The 25,524-nt window shown below is 38.2% G+C and overlaps 5 protein-coding genes across 11 annotated transcripts in view; 1 reads left to right on the top strand and 4 right to left on the bottom strand.

The window, feature by feature from the left end:
• Positions 1-158, bottom strand: part of LOC121946700 (synaptotagmin-2-like) — a 79,545-nt gene extending 79,387 nt beyond the window's left edge. For 2 of the 4 annotated variants that reach the window (XM_042491394.1, XM_042491388.1), the window contains exon 1: positions 8-112. The gene's annotated coding sequence lies outside the window, so the exon portion shown is untranslated. Of the gene's footprint in view, positions 1-7; positions 114-139 lie in introns of those variants that run through there. The other 2 variants (XM_042491389.1, XM_042491392.1) reach the window with 2 other exon arrangements.
• Positions 159-2,342: 2,184 nt separating this feature from the next.
• Positions 2,343-5,785, bottom strand: oard1 (O-acyl-ADP-ribose deacylase 1). 3 transcript variants are annotated; one of them, XM_042491652.1, is made up of 6 exons: positions 5,614-5,785; positions 5,468-5,497; positions 5,155-5,320; positions 3,774-3,832; positions 3,563-3,675; positions 2,343-2,637 (listed from the first exon to the last, which is right to left on the bottom strand). In XM_042491652.1, exons 1-6 carry the CDS (start codon positions 5,614-5,616, stop codon positions 2,481-2,483), a joined length of 528 nt encoding a protein of 175 aa, XP_042347586.1. In that variant the 5' UTR covers positions 5,617-5,785; the 3' UTR covers positions 2,343-2,480. The 3 variants fall into 3 exon arrangements, with proteins under 3 accessions (XP_042347586.1, XP_042347585.1, XP_042347584.1); XM_042491651.1 differs by having other exon boundaries at positions 5,468-5,532; XM_042491650.1 differs by having other exon boundaries at positions 5,468-5,785.
• A 934-nt stretch (positions 5,786-6,719) lies between these two features.
• Positions 6,720-8,770, bottom strand: guca1b (guanylate cyclase activator 1B). The gene is made up of 4 exons (XM_042491653.1): positions 8,567-8,770; positions 7,333-7,482; positions 7,086-7,200; positions 6,720-6,854 (listed from the first exon to the last, which is right to left on the bottom strand). Exons 1-4 carry the CDS (start codon positions 8,768-8,770, stop codon positions 6,730-6,732), a joined length of 594 nt encoding a protein of 197 aa, XP_042347587.1. The 3' UTR covers positions 6,720-6,729.
• A 2,463-nt stretch (positions 8,771-11,233) lies between these two features.
• LOC121946908 (serine/threonine-protein phosphatase 4 regulatory subunit 2-A-like) lies at positions 11,234-17,577 on the bottom strand. Of its 2 annotated transcripts, XM_042491732.1 has the most exons (9): positions 17,502-17,577; positions 16,353-16,434; positions 16,021-16,191; positions 15,314-15,407; positions 15,126-15,163; positions 14,094-14,168; positions 13,728-13,877; positions 13,219-13,508; positions 11,234-12,458 (listed from the first exon to the last, which is right to left on the bottom strand). In XM_042491732.1, the coding sequence occupies exons 1-9, from the start codon at positions 17,533-17,535 to the stop codon at positions 12,154-12,156; spliced, it is 1,239 nt and encodes a 412-aa protein (XP_042347666.1). In that variant the 5' UTR covers positions 17,536-17,577; the 3' UTR covers positions 11,234-12,153. The 2 variants fall into 2 exon arrangements, with proteins under 2 accessions (XP_042347666.1, XP_042347667.1); XM_042491733.1 differs by lacking the exon at positions 14,094-14,168.
• Positions 17,578-17,660: 83 nt separating this feature from the next.
• Positions 17,661-24,014, top strand: LOC121947431 (eukaryotic translation initiation factor 4E type 3-like). The gene is made up of 7 exons (XM_042492492.1): positions 17,661-18,188; positions 19,345-19,417; positions 21,329-21,423; positions 21,510-21,570; positions 21,653-21,719; positions 21,850-22,005; positions 22,093-24,014. The coding sequence occupies exons 1-7, from the start codon at positions 18,028-18,030 to the stop codon at positions 22,134-22,136; spliced, it is 657 nt and encodes a 218-aa protein (XP_042348426.1). The 5' UTR covers positions 17,661-18,027; the 3' UTR covers positions 22,137-24,014.
• Positions 24,015-25,524: the final 1,510 nt, after the last annotated feature.

The following is a 25,524-nucleotide window of genomic DNA, read 5'->3' on the forward strand; positions in this document are numbered from 1 at the left end:
GACACACCTTTACTCTGTCCTTCTGTAAACTCTGCCACATGTACACACACAGACACCCATTCAAATGCACCCCAAGACTGGAGTACACAAATTGATAAAGATCTGCTCAGGGGAGGGATAAAAAACTACACACACTCACACACTGCAGTTTTTTTCTCTCCCTTCCTCTTGCCCACTCGCTCTGCTGCTTTTTTTTCCTTGCTGTCTTTGCCTGCACTGCCTCCTGATTGGCTAAGCTGCTCTTCAATAACATAAGCTCTCTTCTTTAATTGGAAGGGGGCCAGTTGTGTGGTGCACCAGAAACCCTCCCGCCCAGCTCATCTCTTGCTTTTTTTTTATACTCTCCCCCCTAAGTGCCTGTGGAGAAGAATGCTGAGCTCTGCAATTTCATACGCATCGAGCGAAGGGAAAAAAAAAGGGAATGGAGGACAGAGGGAGGGGAGGGGGGTGGGAGAGAAAAAGAGTGGGAATGGGGGAGAGAGCATCGGTGGCGAATCAGTGGACCGCAGTGGGACAAGATGAAGAGGCTGCATAGGGAACAAAAGAAGAACGGGGGCTGTGGTGTAAGGACAGATTTGGATGCATACCAGCCTCAGCATGCTGAGGTGAGACAGCAGGTCAGATGGAGGGAGATTTCCCTGCACTCACTGCAGCGCGGCTAGGTGGCTCTGCTGCAGTGTGCAGTCTAATTGCCAGGCAAGAAGGGGGATGGGAAGAGAGGAGGAGGAGGAGGAGGAGGAGGAGGAGGCTGCAAGGGGGGGTGGTTGCAGTTCTGCCGAAGTACAGTCTTCCAGCCAACCATAGATATATGGGGGGAAACGGGCAGGCAGCCGCACTGTACAACGGTTAATGCCTTTTTCCTCATGAATTATTGAAGGCGCCCCAAAGGAGAGAGGGAGGGTCACAGACGGCAAACTCCTCAGCCTGTTCAGACACTCTCACTACCACTGAGGTTTATGATAATTACTCGCACCTGAAGTCGTCAAATTATTAAATGGAGCCCCCTTCAGTTAAGATTATTTAATCCAGCTAATATAATAGACTGCTTTTAAATGGAGATGGTGCACTCTCTGCTTCCCACTTCACTTTGTGCTAAAGGGATAGTTCAGATTCTTTTTGATGTGGGGTACTTATCCACAGACAGGAGATTAGATGTCAGTCTGCACGCCCCCAGTTTGGAAAGCAGACTGAAGTCCGGCATGGAAGCTAAGCAATCTAGTGCTGAGAGGAGGACAAAATGTATTTTAGGCACCTAAAAAAAATCAGTTTAAGTGTATGCAGTATTGAGAATATTCACTGCTTTACCTCAATGTCAGTGATTTCTAATGATAAGATGAACCCGTTTCTATCACTCTCTTCAAAGTCAGACTCCATAGAGAGAAAAAGTAATTTAACATTGCTGAACACATTAGCCGTTGGTCTCCTGCCTCCATCTGTTAGTTTGTGTTATTGTGTTACTTTGGATTCACCAAAGTCATACGATAACACAAACTAACCAACTGATTGAAAAATCTCCTATGTTCAGCGAGCTAAAATAATTCTTTTTCTCAAAGGAGTCTGGTGGCTTTGAAAAGAGCAAAGATGTGGAAGTGAAGCCAGCTTCTGCGTTGAAAATACTTGAAATATAGCATGCAATTAAACTGACAGTGATTTTTTCTGTGAGTGGGACTTTTTTAGGTTGCTAAAATGCATGTTGTTGCTGCACCCCATCCACAGCAGTACATTGCTAAGCCTCCGTGTTCAACTCCAACTGGCTTCTTCAAACTGGGGGCATGCAGACTGTCATCTATTGCATGTAATACACTGACTATGGAAAAGTACATGCAATTACATACAATCCCACTTCAGAAAATCCAAAATATCCCTTTAAAAGGCTCTCCCCTCCTGGTGCAAACAGATGTGAGGGATTGACTTTACGGTGTCAGGTTCCCTGCCGCTCTTTCTTTGACTACCTCCAATGTGTCCCAGCTGCTTTAAAAGGACAATGCCCCAGAAGATCAATAATGGATCACACAATAGCTCAACCATCTGCAGAGGCTACAATGAGAACTCTAGAAGTTATATGGTCACCACAGAGAGGTGCAAATACACTGTTTGCTCAATCAACAGCGTAATTGCCTGGTAAATGGGATGCCTGATGTTTTCGGCTCACTGTCCTGGTGTAAAGTACCACGTGACAAAAAGGCGCAGGTGATCAAATCCTAGCATCCAACTGGATTTAGTGACAAATCAAAATGAGCCTGTTTCATAAACAAGCATATCGCCAAATATTTGAAAACTGGCAATTGCAGACTGTAGATACAAATATCTACTTGCAGAAGTTCATGACAGTTTGGTTGAGTTTGATATGCAAAAAAGGACATTTATTTTCAAATAATCTACAGTTTTCCCCCCAATGAAAAAGATAACCATTGAGGTCATATCCTGTGGGTATATAATACAGAAAAATCCATTAACTTATAGTTACAATAAACAAACTTTTACATCATTCTTCTGCGCTTGTTTTCCTTCATAACTGTCGTCTCTGCTCTCTCAGGGAGGCTGTAGACTGTGATGGAGATGTTTGTGTGTTTGAAGACTTGTTCCAGGATTTCCGACACTCTGCTCCACTGCAGCCGATCCAGCCCACAACCGATACTGTCAGAAAGAGAGAGAAAACCAGCGGCGCCATTAGGTCAGAGGCTTCAGCAGACGAGTGTCTCATCTATAGCCCCAGTTCAAAATACATATAGGACAAATATATAAATTCCAATATTAAGAATAGGTATAATATTTTTAAAAAAGCCCCAAATTTAAATATCTGTTATCTGTTAATGTATCAAAGCCCTTAAAAAATAACATGATACTGCTGATCAAAATCACGCTTTAAACTATTTTTGTAACTTTAGTCAATTGTCATCAGTGATCCTAATTGATAACTAATATTTTTAGCAGCATAATTCCTAATTAATCTAGAAGGTTTAAAAAAACACACACACACATTTTTTAAGGGTAAATAAGATATCAGAATGCATAAACTGAATAATAATAAAGCTTGTTCATCAAAGGCTCCTGGATCGGCACAGATCCAGGCTAAGCCCCAGTGTCCTCAAATTCTAGAAACACCCGTGAGAAAAACATACTAGTTGATTGTACCAACACAAATCTTGTATTTCTTTCTTGAACCTGGTTTGATTAAATCTCACTGAATAATGCATTTGTTAAAGAGCAGATGATGACAAGGAGGAAAAAGTACTTAGGGATGTAAACCTTGCAGCATGGTTACTATATGAGCTCAAATTAGGAGAATGAAAAAATGCCCATGATTATATTATGCATTTAAGATTTATGCATAAAGTGTCTTGTCTGAGAAGTTGTTCTATGTGACTTTTTTTCTTTTTTTCTTGTCATTGTTGTTGTTGTATTGTTTAGTACACTTTTGCTACAGTGTGTGCTTTGGTTGATGAGGCACATATCTAAATGTTTGCTATAAAGTGTATGTATACATGTGTATATATATATAAGATTTTTTAAATAAACATATTGTTTTAAATCTCACTAGATGACTGGAAATAATACAAACCGAGGCATTGATATTCTTGTTACTGCGTTCTCTTCACAGTGTGTCTTCATTTCCTCCAGGCTCTGTGTCAGGCTGTCATAGGTTGGTTTTTGGCTGGCCTTTTTCTTTGTAATCTGCAAAATATTAACAGAGAGCAACAAAAATAACATAATACTGATGTTATAATGAAAATTTGCACAGAGAACAATTATAATAATGGGTAGATTTTTACCAGATAGTAGACAAAACGTCTGTCTCTTTTCAGTACTGCACACTGTCCTGTCAGCTTTTCTGTTTGGAGATTTTTTTTTAAAAAAAAAGAGATAATATCCACATCAAAATATGACACAATTCAAACTCCAAGCGAATTTCATGCATTTCAGCAAAAGAAATCCAACCCACTGATTTTTACTTTAAATTTTAGTGGTGATACTTAAGTTCCAAGGAGACCAGAAATGTCAGGATGGATTTTGGATAAATGTGTACAAAATGATGCAAAAGATAACACAAATGTTTTTTTTTTTTATGTGATGGGATGCTGAAGCCATAAAATCCACCAACTTCTGTAGGCGTATCTTTTGATACATAACATATGGGTCAATCTTTAACTATGGTCAATTTTGGTCTGGAAACCTTTAAAAGTCTCATATTTAGTGACATGTTTTGATGTCTAACAATAATTAAAGTGATGGAAATGACTGTTGTGGTATGTTTTAAAAAACACTCAAGATACGTAAGCCTGCTAATGTCTGTTTTAGTCTTAACATAAGATATACACAATACACATTATAAAATCTTGTTGTTTTTTCTTATTATTTGTATATTCAAAGGAAATATGAGCTGCCAATAAGCATATTCTTGATTTAACAAAAATTTGCTTTTATTTCCATCCTCTCCATGAAGCTAACTGTCCTGCAGCCATGTGCTGTTCTGTCACATCGCTCTTGCTGTGCTCCAGTACACAAATTCTAGAAAAAAACTTCCCTCAGTTTACATTTTGTAAAGTCATGTGGACATGAGAGTAACCCCACAGGTATTTTATGATGACTATTTTTAATAGTTTTATTATCTATCTACATCTTTTTTTTGTAATCTTAAGATTTACCCTACACCATTTCAGTCTATTTTCCCCTTTTAATATTTTTAACAGTTGAGTTTGCACCATGTTTTTTTACTTTTGAGCCTTGTTTATTTACTATTGCACCTTGTTGCTTTGCAATTACTGCACCTTGTCTTTTACTTTTTATTTTGTTCCTTTGTTTGCTTGCTCTCTTGTACACACCTTGCTGCGGTAACAATGCAAACTTTCCCATTGTAGCACCAATAAAGGATTATCTTATCTTATCTAATGTAATATCTGGATGCTATTTATTCCTTATTATGTGCATGCCTCTTGTAAAATCATTAATAAGGACCAAAATAAGTCACTACAAACAAACAGTGTAGAGTAAGATGATTTTTCAAACAAGCTAGGATTTAAAAAAAATTTTTTTTAGACTGCTGCTAAAAACAAATCCAGGCATCTCTGTACTGAACAAATGTTCAAAAAACACCCCAGAATAATTAATTTTATCTGCTGCTTTTAATTTTCTAAATAAAAAGGGCTGACTCACTCTGTTCCTTTAACTCCTCTATCCCTCCAAACTTCTTCTTGAACATGACTGCTATGCCTGCCCCCATGCGGCAGTCCTCACTGATGCAGTGGGCCAGAGCCTCGTCCTCCGGGCAGGTGAAAAGGTTCCCGGTGACATAATTAAGGCTCCAGCTGTCTTCTGCAGGCTGGTCGGGCGGGGGCAGCACCGCACCGTGTGATGGAGCACAATGACAACAAGAAACAAACAGTGACGGAGGGAAGGGCAGCTAACAGAATTCCCCCTTTTAACTCTATCAAAACCAGGAAAAAAACCCTCCAGGTGTAAACTTTACCTTAATTTTGTCAATGTCGACTGGTGTCTCCTGTTCAGACGACATTGACACCAGTAAGCAGAGCACTTAAACGGTGAGTGGATTCGGTGTTTAACGTTTTGAACACACATTAAAACAACTGCTACAAGACTCGTTAGCTAGCTTACCATGCGGCGGTGAAGTTTCTTGTATAACTAACGAACAGTTCACAACAGAAGGCCGTTTAATGCTAAATTAAGGGACTTTGAGGATGCTAGTTGGCAGCTCAGGTAGACCGGTCACTTTGCTGAGAAGGAGCACGAGCAGCAGGGGAAGCGCCGAAGCACCCGCCGGGACGGCTCAGGCTATCCTCTCGCGAGAAAACGTGATTTTATGTTCGCGAGAGTTCGCACCTCCTTAATATATCCTGTACAAAAATCAACATCAAAAAACACATTTTGACTCTCTTTTTGCACAAAACGTTGTCATGAAAATAGGTGTATAGATAAATAGATTAACATATGTGTGTGTGTGTGTGTGTGTGTGTGTGTGTGTGTGTGTAAATATATACACACGCACACACACACACCACACACACACACCACACACACACACTACTCCTCAGACATGAAACACTTACGTTTGTTTGTCGGGAATTCTGATGGGAGTTTTTTTCTAGCTTATATTTTATTTTTGTTGTCTTTTTTTATTTGCCATGTTAATAAAATCTAATAACTAACTAACTAAAATATTTAAAGAATACCTGAAACCTACCACCCAAATTTTTTTTTTAATTTAAAACCGCATAATTGTCTTTACCAAGGGACTAAGGGACTTTATTTATCAGAGGAGGAAGGTGGCCCTCACAAAAGATACAAATATATTTTTTTGAGCCTCCCTGAGTGACTTGGGGAAAATGCATGACCATGTATTCAGTCCTAAATAAATGAAAACACCTCTCTTATGGAGCTAATTATGTTTATTTAATCACTTTTATGCTCATTTTACACAGAAAAAAAACAAAAAATACAGTAGCACCTTATGTCTGCAGCGTCTATCAAATACAGACATAAAAACAGACCTACAAGGCTGTAGCTGCCAATAATTTATGTCAAAACTACTGCTTTGTAAGTGTTAAACCTGAACCACATTGAATAGCATTGTACAGCATACAGAACACTGTCAAGATGACTGGTGTTGTTTTGTTTTTTATATACACAGACACTGCAAAACAAAATCACAACATGACTGGTCACACATGAAGGATGTGTGCCCGTGACAGATTGACAGTCCATCTTCGAGCCTCAGAAGTCAGAGCTGCGTCTTCGCTCATTGATCCAGTCCCCGGGGTTGACGTCCATATGCAGCATCTTCATCACCCACTTGTCCCTCCGTGCTCCGTCAATGAACTCATCCAGCGAGAGCTCTCCTAAGTGACGAGTCGTTATTTTACCATACATTTCTCCATCCCTGAATTCATCATTTTGATTAGGAGACGACCTTTGTACGGATGAGTCACACCTTCCCTTTTTAACATGCACAAGCAACAGGCACACTTTCACACTGGCTTCCCACAAAGTCATTACAGCAGCCTGACATGGACCTTTTGAATCATTCATGAAGCATTTTAAGCTGTCAGAAAACTGTGACAAACACTCACCATCTCCATTTTCATCAACCAGCTCAAATATCCGGTCGACCACTTGGTCTGGGGTCAGCAGATTGCATTCTTCATCCAGCTCTCCGTGGCAGGCTTTCTTCAGTCGATAAATAGACTGAGAGTGACAGCAAAGTAAGTTAACAACGACTCTCCCACTGACGACATCTCTTCACAGACCACTGATTCATCTGGCAATATTCTTTGAAAGCTTTACAAATCAATATTTGCAGATAATCATAAATATTACCTCCACAATTTCAAGAAGCTCTGTTTTATCAATGCATCCGCTTCCATCTTTATCGTACATTTTGAATGTCCATTTAAGCTTATGTTCCAGTTTACCCCTCAGGACTAAATTCAACGCTGCAACGTACTCCAGAAAATCTATGGTGTTATCCTGTGTACACGAAGAGAGAGTAAAAATGTTAAGAAGGAAAATGTTTCTTCACTTTGACAGAAAAAAAGATTAAATATAAATAGACTTCTTAGTCTTCTTATTAGATTCAACAATAAAAGATGTAGATGTAGAAGTGCAACTGAGGACTATTTTTAGTATCGATTTACCTGCTGATTATTTTCTCAACTAATTGTTTAGACTACAACCTGCCTGAAAACATTGAAAAATTACCCATTATAATTTTCAATTTCCAGGACAAAGGTGGACATATTAAAATTGAATTAATAATTGATTATTATCTATTATCAGAACAAACTCTGCAGAGTGTTTGCCTGTTTTATCTGATATTCAGATAAGATATTCAGTTTACTTTCACAGTAAATATTTACATTTCAGAAGCTGGGACCTGTTCATTTATTGTCTTTTTGCATCAATTTCAACATTGTTACTAGATCATTTTCTGATAATAAACTAATAGTTTGGGATTAAAATATATTTACTAAATAACAGGCATTAACAGCGTTTTTTTACAAATACTTCCAATAAATACATCTTCCAAATAACGGCATTGGCGTCAGAATCTGCAGAGGCCTTAATGATATGATTTTATCACAATACTTTAGTCACAATACAATATTATTGGCATTTAAACATTTTTCAATGTGCTCAGTATTGCTATAAAATAGATAACAATTTGTTATCCTTTTTTAAAACCTTTTTTTGTCCCCAAAGCAAAAATTTGTCAACATCTGTTTTACCCAATGAGTTAAAGTTTTAAAGATTACGTTTCTCATTTTTATTGCAGCAAAATATATCTAATGTACTGACAAAGCAATTGATGTTATTCTACTAGGCTGCCAAAAGTTTGATTTGTATTTGCAATATTTATGTTTTATATAACTAAAAAATCAATACTTGGCATCTGTGTGTCGATACGATATTGCCAGACAAAATCTTGCAATATGATGCTGTACCTATTTTTCCACACCCCTTTAACTGTGGCAAGTGTAGTGTCAACACTAAAATAAGACAAAATGATTATGTGTAAGGCTTATACTTCTACACAACACAAGTTAGTACTTACGCCATTCTTGTCAAAGGCTCGAAACATGTTTTCAATGTAATCTGCAGCCTCCTTGTTGTCAGTAACACCGAAAAACCCCTTGAACTCATGCATGAACAGAGTTCCGCTCGGGCACTCCACGACAAATTTTTTGTACCATTCCTGCAGCTCCGCCACATCAATTTCCTTGTCTGGGTCACAGTCCTCGCTTAGGCGCTGACCCATCGTGGAAATTCTCTCTTCAACTCACTAAAGAATGAAATTATTTCTCATATTACAGAAAACGTATTGATTTGTGGAACTCTCTACATTACAGAGTCCATATATTGGTCCTTGGTTATCGAGCAATTACTGCAACAAACTTTGTGCAAATCAGCAAAAATCAAATTGATCAAAATGACATGAAAGTCCATACAGGCTGAATAGTTATTGGGTTCTCTATTGTGGTAAATCCGCTCTGAGAGTCGGGATGAGACACAGGCTGTTATGGATCACATGATGAAGGATTAGATATGGACACTTGTCAAAATCAATTAGTTCACAAACAGATCTGGAGAGGATTTTCTTGTAGTCCTCCTACCTCTCTCAGAAAGTACATCTGTACGTTTGCTTTGTTGAAACACAGGGAGGGTCTAATGCCATTAGTTGCATTATGGGAAATGTAGGATTCAGCATTTCTAGAGGAGCTAAACCATTTTAGCCAATAAAAATCAGAACATCTCACACACAGCTGCTTAGATTTTGACAATTCTTCATTGTGCCTCTTCAGAGTCCCAAATGTAATGCAAGTAGAATGCTAAATCGCTGATGCACTCCTTTAAATAATCTTTCCTGGTAGTGGAAGTTCCTGACCAGTCTGATGATTCACACAGTTTTTTGGTTATCCCCGACAGCTCTGACCTTCATAAGCCATGTTATTTACTCCTACCACGATTACTGTTTACAAGTCTGCTTCAGTCTCACAGAAGCCGATAATAAATGTGTTGCAGCTGAATTCATTAATGCTGGACATTACAGCATAGGCGTCAAGGAAAATATATTCAGGGAATGGGTGGAAACATCTAGCAAGTTTTTGGCCTTGTTTGAGTATTGGGCAGTGGAGCAGTTTTTGGAAATGTGGAAATGTTCTTTTAATAGAACAGTAGTGTCACTGTTAGTGGTCAACCGTAGCCATTGTTTACAGGCTTGGCCCAATACCTTCCTCTGCTGATGACAGGGATAGTGATAATCATAGCTTAGAAATGTCAAGGCCAGTGTCAAGGTGTCACAGTGTGTTATCCTCACGATTAAAATGATTCACTCGCTTCTCTTATACAAGAGATCATTTAAATCCCACCCACATTTACCTTCATCCAGTCATCTTACATAATTTATATTCCTGCAGGGCAGGTCTAGTTTAGACCCACTGGTTCTTTACCCATGACTGGCTTGCATTGATTGACAGGACTGAGTCCACTGTAACTCAGGTGTCATCTCGATATTGCTGTACTGTTTCAGCTCAGTAATTCTACAGTCTACAGCAGTGATAATCAACTTGGAGGCAGATAGTCAGCCCACTGAGTCACACTGGGAATTTCTTTTTTTTTTTTGTACTTTGAATGTAAATAAAGTGACATGGTGCATAAAATAGCTTGAGGTCTGGGTTGATTATTTATACAAGTATTCATTTTTCTTTCTTTAATAACTGGCCTCCTGCCATTTTGCAAAAGTGCCCCTGAGGAAAGAAAGTTGAGTATAACTGGTCCATGCTAGCGGCTGTGTGAGGCTGTGCTTGAGCTACATGCTTACATCAATAATGGCAGACTGATGATGCTTAGCACGTCTAAATTTACCATGTTGACCAACCAAGTTGGTTTAGCATGCTGACATGCAAACGTTTGCTAATTAGCACCAAACATTAAGTTCAGTTGAAGCTGATGGGAATGCCATACATTTTGCAGGCATTTGGTCATAAACCTGAGAATAACACGAAACACAATTTTGACCAGATGATGACACTAGATGAGAATTCTCGAGGTTAGTTGTTACAATTCATCCTCTGGGGAACATTAATGTAACATTAATATAACTTTAAAGATTAGATGGCTCATTATTAGGGTTGGAAAGTAGCGCCTGCCTGCTAGATTTGCTTCACTCACCAGTCAAAAAAACAACTGTCATGAACTTAGCGTTCAACATGATTCAGACCAAATGCAAGAATACAATGTTGGCAGTGTACATTTCTGCAAACCACAAATGTTACATTTGTACATCTCTTACATATCATATCAACATTTCTAAAGTGACTAAGTTCTGATTACATGAACGTGTGTTGATTTTGTCATCGGGAGATGAAGGGAATGGTGGACGGTGTGAGATTTGGGGGAGACAGCTGCCAAGCTGCAGACAACTGTTTGAGACCAACAACAAAACTATTTGTTTGTCGGGAGAAATTGGCGGCATTTTTGGTTATGACACCAAAACCAGGTATTTTTTATACAAAACATGATCTTTTCCCAACCACGACCAAGTGGTTTTGTATCTAAACATAACGACACGGTAACTTCAGCATTTTAGAGATTAAAATTGTCAACATACCTTCTACAGTTTAACATACAGATCTTACATATCTGTGGTTTGCAGAAACGTACAATGCCATAGTGTATTCTGGCAACAGGGTTGTAAGAGGAACTTTTGTGGGAAGCATACTTCACTTTCAATTTGACCATTTATTGCTTTCCATGAATACTATGATACAAGCTCAAGCATTCAACTTCCAGCGATAATCAGTTTTACGAAGGCAGTGGACATGTATTACAAGTCTACAAAAACTGATTTACAGATGCGTACTGTAAAAATCCAAGCTATCAAAAGGGACATTTGTACAACAAAGGTTTGACATACAGAAATTGTAAAAGTACCTTGTGTTCTGGTGACAGATTTCAATGCAGAAATGGCTTCAAACCAATATTCAAACTGGTTTCTATCAGCAATACTATGTGTTTCTATTGGCTTCAAAGAAAGCAAAACTGTGACGTTTTCCACATCGTTCAAGGGGTAAATGCAAACAAGTGCAATATAATGTTATTAAGAAATACATTTTATGTTATGTGCTTCATTACAAACATGAGAGGATGTCTGTGAAGTGTTGCTTCACATTCTTAGCACTTGTCCTCGTTCAGCTCAAGAGACACACATTCATCAGAGATATAGGCTGGAAACCCCCCCCCCCCCAAAAAAATAAAATGTCAAACTGTGAAATGTCAATCATCTGTTTGGAAATGCATGCCAAATGCCATAAAAATGATGAAATTGCTAAATAACTCAGTTATCAAGGTTAAATTATAATGCTCCGATATAAAAACCAGGGAGAAAAGATTAGAAAACGTTTTAGTCAACAGTGAAAAAGCAAAGTCTCTATAATCTTTAAATCATTTCCTTCCAGTTTAAAGACCAGCAGATGTGTGGACTTGAGTACTTGAAACTGAAGAGGACAAAAAGATCCTTCAGTGAGGAATCTTGAGGTTCACATCGCTCCTGGTCCTGAGAGGTCCACAGTGCTACAGATATACCCTTGGTGTGGTATCATACAGTGTAAAAAAAAGTTAGTTGGCAGGCTGGGCTTTCAGTTAGGCATGTTCCTCTGGCTCTGTTGCAGTCTTAGTGCTGTTTGAATTGTCAGCGTCGCCCTCTGTTGACAAGTCAGGTGAACTACTGGAAGAGGGCACCTGCTTGTCGCTGGCTGGGCCCTCTCCGTCACTGTTGCTGCTGCTGCTGCTCTCTGCATTTTCCTGCTCAAAGTTTTCACTCTTCTCTGAAGGCACAGGCTGCTCAGGTTGATGCACAGAGCCGTCCTTCTCCAGACTCTTGACTTCCTCCTTCTCAGACGAATCTTCTTCCTTCTCAGAAAGTTCTGTCTGTGTGCTGCTGGGCTCTGAGGACCATAACAGACAAAATTAGGGCTGCAACTCATGATTATCTTTATTATCAATTTATCTATTCATTATTTCTCAAAGAACAGATTAGTTGTTTGTATATAAAATAAAACTGAAAAATGTCCATTAGGAATTCCCAAAGCCTGAGGTGACTTCTTCGTGTGTTTTGTTTTGTCTGACCAACAGTTCAAAACTAAAATATATTAAGTTGACTGTCATAAAAGACCAAAAAATAAATACTTTCTGTAAGGATGGCACCAGTGTTTTGCCACCAGTGTGGATTTGAAATCAGAGGGAACTACTAGAAAGTTACAGAATGATATAAAAACCTAAAACAAACAATAAATAATTAAGCCATCCTTTAAAAACTACCAAAAAGAACTGCAGGTTGATTTTCCACTAATCGTTGCAACTCTATTCATTTTATCATCACATTCTAAATAATGAACAGTCTGAGCTGTTACCCAAATAAATTCAAGGCTATCCTTATTTCTATGCTTTTGAAACTCAATGAATTAACTGAAATGTTTATGTGATGAAATGAAAAAATGCCATATACCAGTTTAAGGGAAATAAACACAACATTGACCATTACTGGTAGTCCAACATTAAACTTGGAGATGCCTGACGTAATTTAAGAGTTTGAGATCAACATAAAAGTCAAAATAAAAGCATTGAAGCTTAAAAAAAGACATTTTTGGTCACTATTTCAAGCATAAAGTGTGAGTGGAACACAAGACATTGCAGGGCAACACATACCGTGATCCTCTGAAATAGCAGGTTTGTCACAAGATGTTCCACTTTTGTCATCTTGACCACAAGATTCCTCTGAAGACTCGGGTGTCTCTGATGAGCTCTCTGACCCTTTACAACAAGATGACTCCTTCTCTTCATTCTCAGTTTCATCCTCTTCCCTCTCGTCAAACTTGAGCCTTTTGACCTCGTGCTTTTCAGCATCAGAGCCCTCCTCCTCCTCCTCTTCCTCCTCGGGGTGTTTGTTCTTTATCCCGCTGTTTGGTGTAATTTCATCCTCTGATGGAGAGGAATCACTGCAGCAAGAACAAACACATCAAATTACATATTTAAAATTAGAGCAATGAGTAGCTCATATACTGTACATTCCTTTTAAAGATGAGGTATCTGCTCATGGAGGAAACGCTCATCAGTGCCCTTTATTTTAAATAAAAAACAGTTAGTAGACTTACTCAGTGTACTGCACACTCACTCACAGTGCCACACGCAGTACGTATCATACTTATTCCAATTACCCAGTATGGTGCTCCTCCACCTCCTCTGTGGCTGGCTCTGGCTCTTTACTGACTGTACAGTCAGGGAGCCCGTTGGTAGAAAGTGAAGCCGACAATGACAGCTTTGGTCTGGTGAGTGGTTTTGGTGTGTCTGGTCCATTTACGTTGCGACTGCAAAAAAAAGAAAATGAGCATTTCTTACACAAGTAAAATCACATAATGACAAATCAGCAGAACTACACACCAAAATTGACGGGTAAGATATAACTGCCCTTACTGTAACCTTGGTTTTTTTTTTTTATTTTTAACTTTAATATAATTCAGCTTTCCACTTGCTGGTGTACTAGATTTGTGGAAGTCAGTCACTGACAAGTATGTGGCTCCCACCTGTCTGAATATAGAGAAGAGTTACCAGGAAACATCACTCCATTCATTCTGTTTACACTGGATGCCCCATTTTTCCTTCGAAAGAAGTAGAAAGGCACAAGAACAACTGGCTGTTAATTGTAACTTTGTAAGTGTGACTGAATAAGCAAATGCAAGGGAGCTGTCAATGTGCAGCAGAAGCAGCTTCAAGGGGCAGCTCAACCCAAAAACAAAAATACGATTTTTTCCTCTTACCTGTAGTGATAGTTATCGGTCCAGACTGTTTTGGTGTGAGTCCAAGTATTGGAGATATCAGTCTTAGAGATGTCTGCCTTCTCATGAATGTAACGGAACAAGATGTCACTCTGTGTGTGGAGTCTAATGCGCCACAAAAATGCATTTAAACTGAACAGCAATGTCTCTTTCCAGAAATCATGACCAAATTACTCAAGATAATCCACATACCTTGTTGTGAGCAGTTTCATGAGAGAACATTTTACTTTCTGCTAAACTACACCTGCCACCAACCATATCACTGCACAAAAGAAAGCTTGCATCTGCTAATGGTCAAGAAGTTTGAGGTCATGACAGCGCAAGATTTGACCATTAAAGGCGCCCCCTTCTGCTGATCTTTAACATTAGCTATCTCAGTGGTGCCATGTGAGCTTCCCTGTGTGTGGTGATATGCTTAGCAGGCGTAGCTGGGCAGAAAGAAAATAGCTCCTACATAAAACTGCCCACAAAAAGGTCTGGGGATTATCTTGAGAAACTGGGTCATGATTTATGGAAAGAGACATTACTGTTCAGTTTTTCAATTTTATATTTTTTGGCTCTTTGAGCCCTTTAAGTTGAGTGCCACCCAAAGGCACCATATTAGAAAGAAAGCAGACATCTCTACAGCCAATGTCTCCAACACTGCAACTCACACCAAAACAATCTACAGGTAAAAGGAAAAATATGTATTTTGGGATTTTGGGGTGAACTGCCCCTTTAACAGAAATACTGCATCCAGCAGAGCACGGGGAACAAAAGCTTAACAGCATATGTACTTACTCTGATGTGGGGTATATACAACTGACCACCATCACATTCTACAAATCAGAAAAAAATATTATAAATTAGAATTTAATTTAAAGCCATGGAACAAAATATTCATAACAATAAATATTGTTCATTTTAAGTGGAAACACTTAACATCACAGTTCCTGGACTTTTACACAGTAGTGCAGTGTAGTCCTCACCTTCTCTAAACCCATAAGAAACTTGTCTGTTCCTGAATAGTTGCGCTTGGGGTCTGTAAGCAGTTCACACAGACGCTGAATGGTGAATGGGATTCTGGAAAAAGTTAACAACAGATATATTTCGGATTAGACATGCATGGCCACATTACAGTCAACCAGCATCAACACCTGCCAAACCTAGCAGCACTAGAGCTGAATAAAAAAAACACTTGGATTAATCTGGGTGGATCCGGTAAACCTTAGTCACAGCTGGTCCCAAGTTCTGATATGAATGATTAATCTGGATTTATTATTATTTATTATATAGGGAAAGCATTTTTAACACTAAGTTTAGATCTGACTGATGCACCACTGATGCAAACAAAAGTTCAGAATGCATTTCCAAATAGTTTTGCAATTGATGTGGAGGAAGTTGCACAACTCTGGCAGATAAAGATAAATACATTACAACACACAATGAGCCAAATCTGATTTCATCTGATTGATTTTGATTTGAATGCCTTCATATTTTACTGTTTTTTTATTTAATACATATCTACATGTCTCTCGTTCTTTGTGGTTAAGTTTTTCTATTGATAACATGAAAAAACATGAATAATGTATAAAAAGGCATTTATGGAAACATTTCAGTGGACTGCTTCATTATTTTGTTTTGTACATGGTGTTGTTTGCAGTTTGTAAAGAGTCTTATCATCAGTTTTACTCACCCGTTGTAGCCATCCACTATTTTTAAGATCCTCGTCTTCATCTCTTCGAAGGGAACATACTCTACATTGGGATTATGTGGTGCTCTCTGTTCTGGCGTTGAAGCGTGGAAATCATCCATGACTTTTTCCAACTTAAACACAAAGTATGTTTTGAACTGTGACCACGAGATCCTGGAAGACATTGGAAATGCAATTCTTCATGTCATACACACAAAAGACCGAAAAGTCTTGAAACACATTTTTGTAAAAAGACTGACACTCTGTTGTGTGTGAAGATTCGTTAAAGTTTTAATGCCTTTAATATTTTGTGTGAGCCATTGTGGAATACTCACATTGGCTGCCCTGTCTTGGCAACATGACACAAAAATTGTTCTAGTTCAGGACAGATCTCTTTCTTGCCTTTCTTCTCAAAATCTGTAAATGCCCACATGGAAAACAGAAAAATTACAGCACACGTCTGACCCAAACCAGACAAAACAATGGTTATACCTGCATTTACCTTTACCTAAAATGGAAAGTATGCAAAACACGTGCACACCATTTTGAGATTGAACATGCCCCAGATTTTTTTTAAGCACTGGAGAGGGAGTGATGTTTTTTGATTAATGGCTTAGGGGAGGGACGTTCAACTTAAAATAGTTGTATTTTGTATGTATTTTAATACCCTCAAAACCCCAGAACCCACAACTGGGTTTTAAAGGCATGTTTTCTTTAAAAATCCCCAAAATCACACTGTTCATATCATAGCCATAAACTGTGAAATAATGTTATTTATGATAAAGGAAGGGTCAAGCATTTTGACCCAATCACTAAGGAAAGCTCAAGTGTGTGTGTGTGTGTGTGTGTATGTATATATAATTATAATTACAATTATATTGTCACATCTCAGCTAACCCCCTAATATGATAAATTAAGTACTGCCACTTATAGAATAATGTATTCTGTCAATTCTGGATCCCAATTATTTTCAAATAATCATTGCTCTGTTCACATTACTGTGAACAGGGCAATGTTTACACGATAGTAAAATGTCAATAATTAGCTGCATATAGTGAAAATATAAAAATTCAAAATATTACACACCACATCGTAAAATTGTCAAACGCCAATTTCGGTCAACTAGCTGGAAAGTTCTTGTAAAAGTTACTAAGTTAGCATGTTTATTGTGATGCTACCCTGCTAGCTGTTTACACAGCCCCCAAGTATCGAAACGGGAATAAATGAGTCAAAATTACACAATGTTACAAATGCATTTCTTGCTGAGGACATCACTGAACTAGCTAGGCCAAGCGGGGACAGTTCAGACTGTCCCTCGGTGCCTCTTCTAAACGCTAATCGTTGTTAGTAAGCTAAGTTATAGTAACGCACGTAACGTAGTTAGCAAACATTACAGATTTTTCTTTCTGGATGTGCAAAAACAAGCGTCAAAATCATTCCCTTATAATGTATCAAATATTTGAATAACTGTAAAAGAAAATTGCCTTGAAACGCCTGCAACAACGCGTCGATGTCCATAGCTGTGTCCAGTCACTGGCAGGAAATACTAGCTAGTTAGCAGTTAGCATGTAGCAACCCAACAAAGCTGGTGGCAGTGAGGACTGCGCATGTGTGAAATGACGTATGCACATTTGCGGAAGATGTGTTCCTGTCTCGAGATCAACAAAGCGCTTGAATGCCCCCTCAGCGACGGAATAAGCAGCCATTGCTGAAATATTACTTGTTCTTGTAGCGCAAATAAGTAAATGTGAAGTTAAAGAATGCGCAGACTTCAGTGACAGAAACTTCTGGATCGCTCTGGTGCGCTGTAGGTGCCGCAAGCAGTCAGCGGGCGTCATCGTTTCTCTGTTGTTGTGACGGCGCAAACCGGCGAGGCGACCAATGAGTCAGCAGCTGATCGGGGTTAATTTTACCTAACCAAACCGTATATATATAACGATAACAACTCTGGTGTTAGCATCCGCTCGAGAGACCTACTAGATTATACAGGAAGCCTTTTCAGAGGTAACAATGGCAGTTCCAGTAGCTGCATTACAAATGAGCACATCATCCAGCCCGGGTCTGCTGGAGCACAACATTCACATCAGCGACAGAGATTTGGGAAGGATTTCAAGTGACAATAACAACGACATTCTGCCTTTGCATTCACCGTGGACTTTCTGGCTTGACAGGTAAGATATTGCTTAGTTATTCCCCCCCTCTGTCGCTATATCAGTAATATTTAGCCGGTGTCAAGTGGGTGAACTCCTTGTAGCTGACCTTTTAATGAGAACAAAGAAGGGAGATCTCTGTGGCCTGCTATAACAACCCAGATTACATTATAGGTGTGTTTATAAGCGACATAGGGATTGTCTGAATTAATCAATAACAGAAAAATAACATTACAAGAAACACTGCCTGTTAATGGTTTTGATGCAGCTTTTCTGCCAACTTGTTTTCTCTCTGACCTACATACGCAAGATCTCTACTTGGAGGGATCTTAAAATAAAAAAAAGCGTTATAACTGGTTAAACATTTAAAAAAAAAAAAAAAAAAAAAAAAAACTCCAGTCAGTTTCAGGTCATCCTTAGTTTTTTTCTTTTCTTTGCAATAACATTTTATTAATTTTACATTAACAAACAAAGAACCAGACAGCACAGATCTTGCCAAATTACAAAAATAATGATAATGCACATGGGTTACATAAACACACATTTGAATATCAAATAAATTCTTGTTTGTATTAGAGTCATGTCAAAGGAAGAGGTTTAACAGACTTATTTGTGAAGACGAGGTGTGGGGGCCCTTTCTGCCACAGATTGACAAAATCACTGGGAAGATAATCAAGAAGTGGTTGCCATATATAATTTATTTGTATTTTTTCTGAGAACGGTTTAAAAACTTGTGCCACTCCTCATGTGTCTTTGAGCATTATTTTTCTGTCTGATTAAATGTATTCAGTTCAAATTTGCCATTACTTTAAGAAAAAAAATCTGAATTTAAAAGTAATTATGAGGCAATCACAACAGAGTTGAACACAGGTGACAGTGAGTTACACAAGCCTCTTCATCCACAGTGCAAATCCAAGGGTACTGTGTTCAAATGGGGTCAGTGTTGTTTACTGTTTACTGGCTTATTTGTCATCTGATCACCCCCACCCCCCCACCCCCTCCAACCTGTCTGCACAGAGGGCAGCTTACTGAAATATGTCTGAGTAATGCAACACTGACAGAAATTTATTTAAAACATGTCAAGTTAGAGAGTCTGGGGTCTTTGCAACATGTATTTTTTGTAGAAGTCAATAAAAGAAATGTAATTTGAGCAAATGTATTTGTCTGTTTTGGTCAGATCTCTACCAGGAACAACAGCAGCTGAATGTGAGTCAAATCTGAAGAAAATCTACACCGTGGAGACCGTCCAGGTAAGATGCTTTACAATCTTCATACAAGAGCAAAACTCCAGCGTGCATAGCAGTGGTATGTTCTGCATTAGTAGATGATATGATGACACATTTCAGTAGCAAGGTTCCTTCTGTATTTATTTTGTACATTCAAATCAAGATAATGTGCTGATGTCTTTCCCCACTGCTCTTAAAGTTTCTCTTTCACCCAAATGTGCCGAAACTACATCTTAACTTAAAGGTCTTGTTTGTAGGATTTAGTGGTATGTAGCAGTAAGGATGCAGAACTGAAACTTTTCCCAGAGTGCCAAGTATGTAGGGGAAAAACAGTGGTTGATGTGAATAAGCAAATGGCTCTTTCTACAGTTTGATTTGTCTGTTCTGGACTACTGTAGAAGAACATGTCGGCCTCTGTAGAGGAGGACTCGCTCTTTATGTAGATATAAACAGCGCATTCTAAGGAAACTAAAACATGCTGATTCTTATTTCAGGTGATTATGCCCCACAAATTTGACCTTTAAGACACATATCAAGATAAACTGAATACTTTTTCCCCACTGATGTCTTTGTACTTGAAGTAAACTGTGCTGCCTACGGGATTTAGTAGCAGCAGTTACATTAGTAACATACCTGAACTCAATGATACAGGTCAGACCACATCATCAGCCTGAGGTTCAATAGCATTACACATTTTTTCCAATGCTCTTTACTGGCAGCACAGATGTGTGTCATTATGTCCTGTAACTTACTAATAAAAGAGTTTGGAGAGTCAGTGACGATATGTGAAAACCAGTTTGCTGACTTGGAAACACCTGCTTATTAACATCCTAAAGCTACAATTGGTAACTTCCATTTAAATAACTTTTTGTCGTATTTGCTGAAACTGTTCCTATATTCTGGATGAAGTACATGAGAGATAGTCTTTGAACAAACTATGTCCCATCCTCCTCTTCCTACTGTTTCTAATGGCATTCGCTAGAATCTACAGCAGCACACTAAAAACAACCATTCAGAGCTGAGGAGTCTCTAATGCAGCTGTCAGTCATGTCAATCACTGCTCGTGAACCGGGTCAAACTGACAAACTTGCAGCGTTGATCAAATATGAATAACAATTCGGTTACTGCATTGCCTATTTCTCACCTCAAATGTTTTCTTCAGCATATGTTAGTATACTGTTTAGCTGTAAAATTAAAGAGTTTGTAACCTTACTGCCATGTTGAAAACTGTCAACTGAAGAACCAGACACAGCTCACCACCCGGACCAACTTTCTCATTTTACAGCTACAACAGTACACTAAATTATATTTTTGACAACATTTAAGGTGAGAAATATGCAATGCAGTTACAGAACCCTGATTCACTGCCTAATTTGACAGTTTTATCCCAGTTCATGAGCAGTGATTGACGTGATTGACAACTACGTAAGAGACTCCTCAGCTCTGATTCGTTGTGCGTTCATGTTCATTTCGTCCATTAGAAGCACTAAAAAGCATAGAGAAGGCAGAGGGATGTGATTTTCTTTCACCAATTATCTTTCTCATTTACTGCTGTGTGAACATAGTGACAGTTTCTGCAAATATAGATTAAAAAATTAAACAAAACTTGACAAAGCACAGCTTTATTCTGTATAATTACTGATAACTGACCTATTTAGCATGGCAGGTTATTTTTAATGTGTCACTGTGATTGTGGTAAAGAGCTTAAGTACCAATTTATGAAACACTTACCACATCTGTGCAGGATAAGGATCCATAAATGTGGTTTTTGTGTGTGGTTAAGAGCAATGAGGAAAAGACCTTTGGCAACATTTTTTTTTTTTTAACATCATGACAAAAGTGAAATATTAACAAGGCCGACTGTGTGCACTCACTGTGCCAGTAAATGGTTCAATAAATAACCTATTTCCTCTCTTCACCTTGGCACTGGAGTAGAACTTTTGGAGGGTTTACAACAACATACCTGGTGTCTCCAGTCTGCCACTGAGATGCAGCTATCATCTGATGAGAGGAGAGAGAAAGCCACTCTGGTAAGATTGAGTTTAAGATAAACGCATGAGTGCGTTCCTCGTATTTGAAGGTGTTTGTGTAATATTGCTTGCTGGTTTGCATACAGGGAAGAAGAAAGCAATGCTAAAGGTGGCGTTTGGAAGATGAAAGTCCCCAAAGAATGCACTGTGAGTGGTCTAATCAACATATTTATGTACTATTTTCTGAATAATTATAAACTATTTAACTAATTTGTCTTCATATTTACAGTCTGCTGTGTGGAAGGAGCTGCTATTGGCTACTATTGGAGAGCAGTTCAGTGATTATTGTGCCTCAGGTACATTTCTTGAATGAGTTATGTGAAATTGCAGTCGCTGTGGGTCTAGGGAATGAATAATTACATTGAATGAACACAATGCTGCAAGTCTGACTTGCATTAATCTCAGTCTCTGCTTTTGTTCTTGCAGACGATGAAGTAGTCGGGGTCAGCGTCAGTGTGAGAGACAGAGAGGATGTGTTTCAGGTTTGGAATGGGAACGCTTCTTGTGCTAACGAGTCGAAAATCTTAGGGAGGATCAATGAGCTTCTTCCTCAGATTCCTTTCAAAGCAGTGTTTTACAAACGTAAGTATTTTCCCGCAATATTAACAATTCCTTAATGGCTTTAACACAGTAAAAAGGGAGTAATTGCTCTTTTTATTTATATTACAGCACATGAGGAGCACCACGCTTTTGAAGGAGGTCGAAGACATTAGGACATTTTGCACATCAGAACCCTCGGGACATGCTTTTTTTTGCTTATAAACATGTTTTGGATAATATTTAGGCACATTTTGAGGCAAGTTAGTTGCTTAATATATCATCTTACTTACCTCAAAATCTTGCCAATGTACTTAAATTCTAAACCGATGGAATTTCCCATCTTCTGAGCGCTACTGTCATTTAGAATAACATCCAAAATACTTTTATTTTACTCGAAAGCAAAAACTCTTTTTCAGTTTGATTTTATTTGTGGCAGTGTTTGTGTGTTTTTTATACCGCAAAATTTTGCAAATCCTTAACCAAAACAGTAGATCATGTACATGTACATGTCCAGTTTTTTTAGATGTATCATAGCATATTATGTGCCGTTTCCTGAGCACAAAGCTAGGTCTTTGGATTACATCTCATTTTTTGGATCTAATTAAAGGCCTAGTTCCACAAAGCAAACCTTTATCTTAACAATGCATTACAAATGCTTTTCTAGTTAGCTCTTTTCTCTGTTTTTGTATGTTCCAGCCAAAATAATGTTGCCTAACATGAATATTTAGTATGCTGTAATGCTAATATACAAGCAAAAAATTGCACATTCTTTTTTATTTTCTTTTTTAGGATACGAGCGGATTGTAAAAAGGAATATGTTCTTGTTACAATAAAATGACCTCAGTACACAAATCACCACAAGTAGATGCTGAGAAATATATGCAATCATTTCTATTCTGTAGAATTTGCAGCAGATTTGCAGTGTTGTGGTTCTTATTTTGTTCAAGCATCTGCCCCAAATCAAGCACTTTGTTTCTTACTGTGTGTTGAGTGTCCGGGATAAGATGGAGTTTTGATAACTGAGACCAAATCCACTTTGGTTTTATGTTACCTTTTATGATAAATTGTCCGGGTTTTTTTTAATGGATTTCTTTTTTTCCTCCTTTACTTGTAACTGAGATGTGTAGATGGTAATGTTTTAATTATGTTTGTCTATGTATTCTGTGTTAAATTTGACTTCGTAAAAGCCTTCCCTTTGTAAATAATATTGGCCTGAGGAAAAAAACAAAACAAACACATGACGTGCATTAATGTGTCACAGAGAGGGACACCAGAAAACTGCTTTAAATCTCACTTTCCTTGAGGGACTGCTCGGGGTCTACTTTAGTCTATTTGTACAAATCGTGGGAGTTTGAAGTGAAGCAATCACTGCAGCAGGGTCAAATCAGTATGAAACAAGTTAATGAGATTACTACTGCTGCACAAAAACGCATTTCAGTGTCTCTGAGATCCATATAGATGTATTTTCTGTCGCAGTTGGAAAGACTGTATTTGTAGTGTTAAAAATCATGATCAGATTATGGAAATGTTAAAAAAAAGTTGAACATCTCAACAAAGGCACCTTTCCCCCGTGTTTGTGTTTGAGGGAGTAGAATTAACTATTCTAGGCTACATAGAGCATTTTGGGTCATTTCTAAACAGCAATGGCTTATGGACTGAAACCCACAGAAACTCACTGCTGCTATGATTTCCGAGTCAAATCAAATGTTTAAACATGTATTATGCTGGTGTCTTGGCTTGGATTCTCTGCTGAAGAATATTCACAAGAGGAGTTAGATTTCCAACCATCGACTTTGCCAATTTTGCTTTGTTTTCCCTTTATTCTTTTGTCGTTCATGTAATATAAGCACATACTAAGAGAATACTGTACCCTTGCACATATACAGTTGACCACTCACTTCAGGTCTCAGACTTTGTAACTGATTGTTGATCTTGGATGGTGCCTTGTGTTTACCAGCAGTTTAGAATGTCATCTGTGTTTAGCATGTATATAGTCATGTTTCTCTGTTAGTTTTACACGTGTTTGACAAATAAAGACGCATAAACTTCCACCTTTTTCTGTTTGGTATACTAAGTGTATGTGTGATATGACTACCAATATTACATTGAATACAAAACAGCACTGGAACTTTTAAACTAGACCTTTTCTAGAAATTATTGTTTTCTTGCTGTTCATGGCAGAAAATCTTTTAATGGCCTCTTGTTTGATTCTTCTTGTGTATGTGAATTTGGTTATTTTTAAATTCTACCAGGTAGATTTTCACATTGAATCAAATACAAGATAAGATTGTTGTGCGGCAGACAATAGACATGTTTTGATAAAAGAAAATCTTTTCACGGCCATGGGAACAACACTGACAGTGGATTTTTAAATAAAGCAATCTCCTGCCTCTGGTTTACCTCAGGAATAGGAAGCCACCATTTCATGATGACTAGAAGGAAAATGTTTCCCCCTTGTGGTTGCATTGATGCATAGACTTTAAAAAAAAGTTCATAATAAAGCTACATTTGGAGTGCCACGAGGATTTGTTCTCCAGGTGAAGACAGCCTTACTCTTACAATGATCAGTCTGCCTATATTTAATAAACATGTTCACAGTACTGAGCAGGATGCTCGCTAGTACTGACCTATATTCGTATTGCACAAACAAAGGATGAAATGTCTTTTTATAACTGAGACACTGTTTTATGAGTGATGCAAGGGAGAACATGTTTTGTGTGCCTTTGCACTGGATCGGGGAGACTCAACATGTGCATCAAGGTACTGAGAAAAAGTTTTACTTTGATGGGTATTGTCAGAAAATAGAGAGGACAAGAAGTAAAAAATAAAATTTAAATGATGCATATCTCATCCTCTAGGAAGTTAATGTTACAGACTGTTCTTTATTTATCAGAGGAGGGGGTGTTTTTTTTTTGTTTTTTTTTTAAATCTTGACCCTCCCTGAAGCTACATATATTTTTCTTTGAGCCTCCCTGAGTGACAGCACGAAAATGCATGACCCTCCACCTGTGTTTACAGTTTCTGACTATGATAAATGGTGTGATTTTACTGATTTTTTAAAAAAGAAAACATGACTTTCAAAACTGCTGTTGGGTGTTGGGGTCAGATGGTGTTGAAAATAAAGTCCCTTCCCAGTGCTTAAAACAGACAAGCCTCATCCATTTTGCACTTCCCCTCCCCCAACACAAATAACAAACAATCCCTTCATTGTTCCTATTTCCCATATACTGTAATATTTCACATCATGTCTTAAGAAGATGAGAGGTACGAGGAGTAGTTTGCAAGGATGGACTGAGCTGAAACTTCATTAAATTGACAAAATTATTTTAAATTGTTGATCAAACTCTGAATATATTTGTCAATATGTAATCCTGGGACATGTTTGCCTTTAGCATTTATTTTTTCCAGGCGCACTGGAATAATTATTGTTTTTCTCTACCTGTTCTAGCCATGTATTCTTTATCTAATAAAGAGTCCTTGTAAGATCCCTGCAGAAATTGCCTATTTAATTTTGGAGGTCAGCCATTTTATTTGCTCCTCTGTGAGTAGTTTTGTTCCAGC

Source organism: Plectropomus leopardus, chromosome 8 (genome assembly GCF_008729295.1).
Source record: "Plectropomus leopardus isolate mb chromosome 8, YSFRI_Pleo_2.0, whole genome shotgun sequence".
Classification (NCBI taxonomy): domain Eukaryota; kingdom Metazoa; phylum Chordata; class Actinopteri; order Perciformes; family Serranidae; genus Plectropomus; species Plectropomus leopardus.